General features: G+C 33.3%; 2 protein-coding genes across 2 annotated transcripts; both read left to right on the top strand.

Annotated features, from left to right (window-relative positions):
* Positions 1 to 802: 802 nt before the first annotated feature.
* Positions 803 to 2933, top strand: LOC131646662 (large ribosomal subunit protein eL13z). The gene is made up of 5 exons (XM_058916645.1): positions 803 to 945; positions 1189 to 1304; positions 1443 to 1576; positions 2251 to 2409; positions 2541 to 2933. The coding sequence occupies exons 2-5, from the start codon at positions 1196 to 1198 to the stop codon at positions 2760 to 2762; spliced, it is 624 nt and encodes a 207-aa protein (XP_058772628.1). The 5' UTR covers positions 803 to 945; positions 1189 to 1195; the 3' UTR covers positions 2763 to 2933.
* A 4348-nt stretch (positions 2934 to 7281) lies between these two features.
* Positions 7282 to 8827, top strand: LOC131646661 (acyl-CoA-binding protein-like). The gene is made up of 4 exons (XM_058916643.1): positions 7282 to 7436; positions 7944 to 8061; positions 8391 to 8453; positions 8618 to 8827. The coding sequence occupies exons 1-4, from the start codon at positions 7425 to 7427 to the stop codon at positions 8695 to 8697; spliced, it is 273 nt and encodes a 90-aa protein (XP_058772626.1). The 5' UTR covers positions 7282 to 7424; the 3' UTR covers positions 8698 to 8827.
* Positions 8828 to 9070: the final 243 nt, after the last annotated feature.

The raw sequence follows: 9070 nt of genomic DNA, 5'->3' as shown, positions 1-9070 counted from the left end.
GCATCATATGGTGCTAAAGGAGTATCGAATGATGCTGTTATCGAGCAATTGATATTGTATGGAGGGATATGTGACATGGTTCTACATTGTGTCACACCCTATCATGACACTGAACACTCATGGACGTCCACCTAGGCCAACTCATGAGGAGATCTTGAAGAACCAGCAGGCCCAGGATGACCATGCCATATTGTTTTGCCGATTTGTCACCGTATACATTTGATTAGCCAAAAAGCTTATGACTTAGAAGTTATTGAGAGAGGCGGTCATGAAGCGGTGGCTATCGTAGAAAGAATGGTTAGGGAGAAATCGAGTGCTGCGAGATACAGGAGACAAAAGAGGGGTTAGGGGTTAGGATAAGGCATACACAGTAGACTATGCACTTCTATATTTATTTGTTGATGTATTAATTTTACATTCCGTACTTTTTGAACAACATTTGTATTATTTTCGCTATATCAGAACAATATTACCTATATTCATTGTGTTTATTGTATTATTTTCTATTTGTGTGTTTATTAAATGTTTGACCAAATTACGCATCAAACAAACATTTATTCTTTTTAAAAAAAGTCAAAAACAATTATGTTTTTGCTCAACCTTGTTTTCAGATATGTATTTCCGAAATGTCTTTGAGTATTTTTGGAGATACATATCCGAATCACTTTTTTCTAAAGTTCATTATGATTAGTTTGGAGATGCATCTCTGAAGAATAATTTGCAGTTTTTAGAGGCATGGTTCACCCATAAGGGTGTATTAAGAAATTCTCTCAAAATATGTACAAACAGGCTCAAACAAAGTGAAAAAAAACACTAACTCCAATCTCGGGCCTTACCTTTGGGCCCAACATTTTAACCATACATTTATCTGGAAAAACCCTAATCTTATACTCCATTTTCTGCCACCATCTTCCTCAGTCGTTCCTGCTCGTGAACCAGCCTCAGGTACCTCTCGCCTCTCAACCTCTTTCCATCTTCTCAAACGTTTCAGTCACAGTTCTTCACGCTGTTCTTGTTCCAGATCTTAACTCTGCAGACTAATTTCGCTGTGAATTTTCCGATACACTGTTTATTGCAATTTTGTTTATGAATATTTTAGAACGAATTAAGATGTGTTAGGTTAGATGACTATAGTAATCATATTCACGTTTTATGATATATCTTTGTGATTTTGGTTGATATTTGAAGGTAAGCAATGGTGAAGCATAACAATGTTATCCCTAATGAACACTTCCGTAAGCACTGGCAAAACTATGTGAAGACATGGTTTAATCAACCAGCAAGGAAGACAAGAAGAAGATTGGGTAATTAAACTTCTCATAGTATTATTCTGTTTTTTTTTTTTTAGTTTTATTTATTGAAAATTGAAGAAAATGTTAGTTTTGGATTATTATTGTGGTTGCTTGATTTCACTGACTTGTTGGGGATGGTGTATTGTTCAGCTCGTCAGAAGAAAGCTGTTAAGATTTTCCCCAGGCCTACTGCTGGACCTCTCAGGCCTATTGTTCATGGACAAACTCAGAAATATAACATGAAACTTAGGGCTGGTAAAGGATTTTCTCTTGAGGAGTTGAAGGTATAGTGGCCATGAGTATCTTATGTCATTAACTTGTGTAGTTTTTCTTATGATGTGATTATGTGAAGTTATAGGATCTCTATCTGATAATGTTATAATTTATTTATTTAATTTTATTTATATAAGCAAATAGTATTGGGTAAAACTTATGTCTACCATGTCTAGGCATTTTCATGATCTTATTAGTGGTGTTACTAGTGGTGTCTCTACAAAGTATCTAGTGTTCATTTTTGTTTTTCTTTTTAATTTCATTTCCTACAAAATGAATAAATGTCTGTATTTTCTGTTTTATTTCTGCTACTGGGATCAATACATTGAATTTTATTTGCCAAATACTCTTAATTTCAGTACAGAACGGTTGTCAAGTGTACCAATCTGGCCATATGGATCAGCTTTACCCGTAGGGTTGGCTAACTAACTTAGTTTTGAGTTTTTCTTTTAAGTCCTAAACCGGAATTGGATTGTGGAAACTTTGACCATCAAGCGTTGGGACTGGTATACTATCCATGATTTGTTTTGCATGTAGTACAGAATATAACTGTGTGTATTGTAACTTTGATGTTCTTCTTTAACTTTATCTATCTATTTGATCATATGTTTCTTATATGTTACATTGTAGTTTGTTGGATATGCATGTAGTATATGATATAACCATATATGATATTACATTGTAGGCTGCTGGCGTTCCCAAGAAGCTTGCCCGAACCATTGGCATTTCTGTTGATCATCGCCGCAGGAACCGATCCTTGGAGGGTCTGCAAGCCAATGTGCAGAGGCTGAAAACGTACAAGGCTAAGTTGGTCGTCTTCCCAAGACGTGCACGCAAGGTCAAGGTAATATACACAGCATTTATATGCTTTAATTATATTGGCCTTATCTTAATTTTGATACCATTGCCGATAAATATGAAAAATAAAAAGTTGTATATTATTCTTAATTTCTTATGGCCCTTTTATATTTGCAGGCTGGTGATTCTACTCCTGAGGAGCTTGCGAATGCCACACAGGTTCAAGGTTCATACTTGCCCATTGTTAGGGAGAAGCCAGCTGTAGAACTGGTCAAGATTACAGATGAAATGAAGGCATTTAAAGCTTATTACAAGCTTCGCCTTGAAAGAACAAACAAACGCCATCTTGGTGCCAGACTGAAAAGGGCTGCTGAGGCAGAGAAAGAAGAGAAGAAGTGAAAACTTCAGGAAGTCTTACTTCCTAATCTATCCTCATGATAATTTTTGTTAGACAATTTTTGCTTGAGATTCTCTTTTTTAAGAAATTGCTTAGTCTAAGACATGGATTGGCTTGGCTATTGTTATTTTATGAACTTTGGTTATTAAAAGTTTTTGGTTTAACTAGCAAAATCTGGTCTGATTAGCATTTGTTTTATTTTTCTGAGAGCTACTAGTCCTTTTCCTGCTAACAAAAATCTTTTGAAAATCAAGACTTGGTGTTTTCATACAATTAGAAATAACTAAATATTCATTGCATATTGCATAAAGTATCAGTGTTTTTTGCAGATCACATATTTTTATCTTTTTCTTGCGATTTTTGCTTCCTTTTTCTTCTTCTTTTGATCTGAACACAATTTTCTTAAGTTAGATCAAGGTGAATCTCAGTTTGTTTTTTGACTTCTTTTCTCCAATACAAGTTTATCACTTCATATTTGTGTTTTACGTGTTAACTAGCCATTTCAGTTCGATAGGACTTTCAACATGAGCTACGTTATCTTCGATAAATATGTTAGCGTAGATAAACGATTTTTCTTCGATAGGACTTTCAACATGAGCTACGTTATCTTCGATAAATATGTTAGCGTAGATAAACGATTTTTCTTCGATAGGACTTTCAACATGAGCTACGTTATCTTCGATAAATATGTTAGCGTAGATAAACGATTTTTCTATTAGATAACATTCGTTTAAACAAGATGTTTTGTTAGGAGATATACAATTTTTACAGTAAATAACATTCTCTTGAACAATAGGATGTTAGGCTAGTACAACCAAATGCTAAGAAGTCTTTTTTTTTAGGTTTGATGAAGTCTACAAAGGTCGTGCGAGATTGTTAGAATTAGTCAATACTACACAATAGGGTTTGATAATTAAACAACACTAACCAAAAAAATATAGTAGCAAGGAGCCATGATCTAAGGGCTCTAAGGGTGCATACATGTAGATAAAGAAAAATGGAAAATAAAGAGAAATGGGAGAAAGGTGTCGAACTTGGTGTGCACCATATCTCAATAGGGGAAAATCTCAACATCAACCATTTAAATAGTTGAGGCAGACTAATTTGTACACGCCACATTCTTTTAAGAGTAGGACTAGTGTTGCATTAAATTTATAATTTATTTAACTTACATAATCAATAAGATAAATTATTTAATGCATTTTATTAATCTTTTAGTCTTTATGTCATAACGTCTTACATTAGACCATATATAGCCACAATGATACATAAAATCAAATATTAGGTCTCTTTACAATTCCTCGACATTGCTAAACTCATGTTTCACAACGAGGTTCAAAGAACCATTGAGTTAGAAGTTAAACAATCCAACTGTGGTGACAATTTTATCCCGACTAATCTTGGAGGACACCGAGTAAAAATATGTTTAAATAGACTAATCTTTAATTTGGACAAATATATATGACAATAAGGCTTTCCTAAGTTGTGGAAAAATTGACATGTCATAATTTTCGCCTTATTGACAATACTCTAAAGATGAACAACACATCAAACACTAGAGGACAAGTCTTTGGCCAATAGCAAGAACACAAAGGCTTTATTCGACTAAAAAATAGTGTTATTACCCATATGACTCGGCTAATACAACAATATACTTGCCAAGATTTGATGAAACAATTCCAACGTCTATGGGTTCAATCACACCAAGGCCAAATGATTCTTATATTGGTGGACACCAATAGATTTTTAATCTACTTAACATACATGATGCTTTTGGGGTATCCTAAACTTTTATGAAAAATAACGTAGTGTTAAACCAAGAGCTGCCATGGGGGAATCCTCCACTTCAGGTTAAATTCCAATAAGATTTCTAGAATCTCCTAGAGAATGTGTGATTTAAGTCAATTGCAGACAGGAAAAATCTCCTAAACAATCAATATATATTTTGAGATACAACTCAGACCCATCAGATCCATAAGTAAACCTATGTATATGAAATTTTATCTTGTGAGTGTGAAGATTGGAGTCCCTACATGGCAGTTATAAAACTCTAGATTTTGCTACTTTTTTAAGGGAAAATGAAAAATAGGATATGGAACACATAAGAAGATTTTTTTTACAATGTAGTGGGGGAAACTAGAATAAATTTCACAAAGGTCAATGATTCCCTTAATCTTTCACAAGAACATTCTTTACATGTATTTGAGTATAGTTAATGTTTGCTTCCTTTAATTTATTTTAAGAAAATAAAATATAACCTCAATATGAGCCTAAAAAGTGGTGATTACGGCTCATTCAGGATTATGAGAACTCCTAGTATAGGTAAGCATTTTTTAAACTTTTTTTTCTTGGAAAAGTTTGAAATGAATTAAGTTTTCTCTCTTATGAGAATGATGAGTGAGCTAGATCTTCTTTTTATTCTTGGATTAGAATTGTGATTGAATTTTATCACTGAATTACTTACCATTATATGACGATTCCTAATTGGTTGTGACACATTTCTTCTTCATCTTCTTAACCTCATCCATATTTTGTGTTCCATTCTTTTTATGTATCACTTTGTTGAAAGAACACACTTATTTAGATATTCATTATATGTGAAGGCATCTCAGTCCTGATCACATTTCAAATCTCTAACACATGGTAAGGCTGCTGTTTCACGCTCATACGACACATGGATTAGGTTTGTTTGTGTAAACATGAAAAGTTTAACTTGAAGTGTAATGGGCTAATGAGTGTTTAGTCATAACGTGATCTTAGTGAAGTATTGCATATTTCACACTGTTAACAAACACCGCAAAGTTTATTCTTGGCCTCACTTGATACGACACCATATTCATTAGATGAAACTATATAATGAATCATTGTCTAACATCTTCACATACTTTGTCTTAAAAGCATTATTAGTTTATACTGATCTATAACCTTGTTACATGATGCTTAATATCATTCTCTTTTCAACCCATGAATCATTTTATTGGTTTCAAATGACTTATCAAAATGTTTAAACTCAATTTTTGTGGGATTCATAACTTTCACTTGATTTAGTTTAATTGTATATACTTGCACACATAATTATAAGCAACAACATGTAATGTCGTAGTTGAGTTCACATTTTTAATTTTGTCACGTTTCGTCTTTGAAATGATCCATGAACGAGTTAAAGGATTGTTCCTATTTTTTTGAACTTGTTGATTCATATCAAATTTTTTCGTGTTATCTGATATATGGTGAAACTGGATAAGATCATCTCAGTTAGTTGCTTTCATAACTTAACAAGTTTGTTTGGGAGATGAGAGACCTATAATAGGGTAAGTCTCTTCAGGTTACATAGGAAAATGGTTTACTTTAAAGTATTAAATGTTTGTCGAAGTTTCATCCTGACATTGAAGGAGTTTAAATGCTCACGCAAGTCAATCTTCTAGCTGTATCCCTCCACAATGGAACCATTTTGCTAATGCCTCCATGTTTATTTCATTAATGGAAGAGCGACACATTCTCCTTTGGTCTTTTTCTACTTGGTACACATAGGAAAAATGCTTCATTTCCTAATTCTAACCTGACAAAATTTTCATAGTATCCTCCTCTCAAGGGAGCCATTTCGTCCATTTTTATACCTTTTCGATTAACGCTACCTTATTTAATGCCATATGATTCGGGCTTCCATTGCATCCATGATATTCTTAAGCACATGCTTGTAGTGTCCATGTTTCTTGTGTTTCAATGTGTCATATTACATGAACCCCTATACTTAATTTCTCCTTGGTGATCGAGAACGCCAATTCGTAAGACCTTTGTCTTTATCATCCTAACTCTTATATGTTGAGTTAATATGCACGATTCTGCCATTGTAAGAGTTATAGTTCTAATGAATTGGTTCGCCTTGCAATGCTTCTGGTGGAATCCGACTTCTAGTATCCACCATGATGGTTGGATCCTAAGGTCTAGATATTTTTTTGTCGAGCCCAACGATTAACACCAATACTCTTAAGTGAACTATAAAGTGCATCACTTGAATATATGATGTAACCTTCACGTAATTAATTGTGATTTGTTAGTCCGATACTCTGATCTCATTGTCTCCTTTTTATACACTCCTTATCCAAACATAAGAGGAGAGGATGGTGTGTATTTATATGACACTTTCATTCTAAATAAAGAAAATAAATACTTTCACTATTTATTTATATAAGAAAAAGTTATATATATATATATATATATATATATATATATATATATATATATATATATATATATATATATTATATTAAGAATCAGAGATAATTGATTGAGTGATTATACCAAAAATAAACCCTATTGAAATACATTTTTTTAAGGAAGACAAACATGAGTAATAATCTAAATTTAATTTTAATTAGTAACCCACCAATTTACCAATGTACTACTTATGTTATTGTTATGTATCCTTATTAAGCGAAACCAAGGGCACTTTAGGGTGTGGGGTAAAAAATATATAACATTATTTAGAAACGGTGATGGGAAAGAATATGCTAGCGTTAATTATACGCACGTGAGTGGGGAAATTGTTCTGATCCCACGGCCCATATTTCCTATGCTTTTATAACTCCCAACTTCGAAAGTAACGCTCATCATACTTCATATCTCTCACTCCACTCTCTTTTCAATCCCAACCAACACACATCATGGGTTTGCAGGTATCTCCTTAATCCCTTCTTTCTAATGTTTCAATTTCAATCCTTGTTTTCCATCGATCCTTTCTCTAGTTTATTTCTATCACCCGCATTTTTTTTAGATCTGTAACACTGTTTGTCACTATTATTTATCTTTAATGCGTTGATGAATTTCCGGTAACATCCTTTGATTTATGCGTGTTTGTGTCTGTGTCGGTGTTTGTTGTTCTTTTGTGAATTGTTACCGATGTTAACAGGTTCTTATTCTTGTTATATACAAAATTTGGTGACTTGTTCAATGCTATTATGAAAAACCCTGTTATTCAACTGATGTGATTCAAACTGCTTGCTGAATTTTATGTAGGAATATTAAATCTGATCTCTGTAGTGACTAGTGAGCATGTAATGTTTTCATTCTCATAGAAATATAATTTGTATCAAAATTTTAATTGTGCACGTGCTTGAAATTGTGCTTATAAGTAAAAGTAAGTGATTACTTGAAGCATTACACATTTGGTTAATGTGATGCAGGAGGATTTTGAGGAGCATGCTGCCAAAGTCAAGACTCTAAAAGAGAGTCCTTCAAATGAAAACTTGCTTATCCTTTATGGATTGTACAAGCAAGCCACTGTTGGACCTGTTACCACCAGTGAGTGTTCTTGTATTTAAGAAATCATTTTCAAATTGATATTTTCGGCTTTTGAACCCTAAGGGGGTGGAGGGTTAGGGCCGGCCCAGACATAAGGCCGAACAAGCCCTTACAGACATGTCATAAGCTATAAGCTATCTTAGTAAGTTAGTGAAAATAAGTTGAAAACAACTTATGGACATGTCAATATAAGCTATTTCTATAAGATCTTCTAAACAGTTTCACTAATGTTAATGTCAGAAGATAAACTCAAATAAGCTAATACAAAAAGGTCATAGGTATAAGACTTATGAATTATGATTGTTCATGATTTTGTGTATGATTTATAGGTCGTCCTGGAATTTTCAACCAGAAGGAAAGAGCTAAATGGGATGCATGGAAGGCTGTTGAAGGTAAAAAAAGTTAAAATGGGATGCTTTTGTGCTATGAAATACTGACACAAACACGACACTTACAGGCCGTCAATCTAAAGTTTCAATGCTACATAGTTTTTTTTTTTTTTTTTTTTTTTGTGTTTTTCTTATAGATGTCAAAATTATATTTATTTATTTTGCAGGCAAATCCAAGGATGAAGCAATGAGTGATTACATCACTAAGGTGAAACAGCTGCTGGAAGAAGCTGGTCTTACTGCTTAACAACATTGTCATGTCTAGCTTTCTAGTTCTATGCTAAAAGTTTCTAAGTACTTTGGAAAATAAAACAGTTGCAGTGTTTGATGTTTGATCGAAAACTTTAATATATGATCTTAATGTTTGATGTTTCTAAGTGTTGAGTTACATGTGTTACAACTTACAATGAGTTTAGTTAAATTTATCACTACTACTTATAATGTCTGTAGACAGTTGCAGTGGCTAGAAACTTGAAATGTTCCACGTGGTTTACTTAAAACTATTTCTACTTTGGACCTTAACTGCTTGATCTTGAATTTCATCAGAAGCCCCATCTTAGTTAGTTATGGACATGGCACAAGGTGTCCTTGTATTAGAACAGAACAAACAACTTTCTTGT

The sequence above is a fragment of the Vicia villosa genome, linkage group LG2, assembly GCF_029867415.1.
Source record: "Vicia villosa cultivar HV-30 ecotype Madison, WI linkage group LG2, Vvil1.0, whole genome shotgun sequence".
In the NCBI taxonomy this organism is placed as follows: domain Eukaryota; kingdom Viridiplantae; phylum Streptophyta; class Magnoliopsida; order Fabales; family Fabaceae; genus Vicia; species Vicia villosa.
The sequence above is the reverse complement of the archived record's forward strand: the minus strand, read 5'-3'. Positions and strand labels throughout refer to the sequence as shown.

Bases quoted from the DNA above. Each gene is read 5' to 3' on its own strand.
- LOC131646662 (XM_058916645.1), top strand. From the start codon at position 1,196: ATGGTGAAGCATAACAATGTTATCCCTAATGAACACTTCCGTAAGCAC. The intron at 1,305-1,442 runs GTAATTAAACTT...TGTATTGTTCAG, and splicing joins GAAGACAAGAAGAAGATTGG to CTCGTCAGAAGAAAGCTGTT. The intron at 1,577-2,250 runs GTATAGTGGCCA...ATTACATTGTAG, and splicing joins TTTCTCTTGAGGAGTTGAAG to GCTGCTGGCGTTCCCAAGAA.
- LOC131646661 (XM_058916643.1), top strand. The intron at 8,062-8,390 runs GTGAGTGTTCTT...TATGATTTATAG, and splicing joins TGTTGGACCTGTTACCACCA to GTCGTCCTGGAATTTTCAAC. The intron at 8,454-8,617 runs GTAAAAAAAGTT...TTTATTTTGCAG, and splicing joins TGCATGGAAGGCTGTTGAAG to GCAAATCCAAGGATGAAGCA.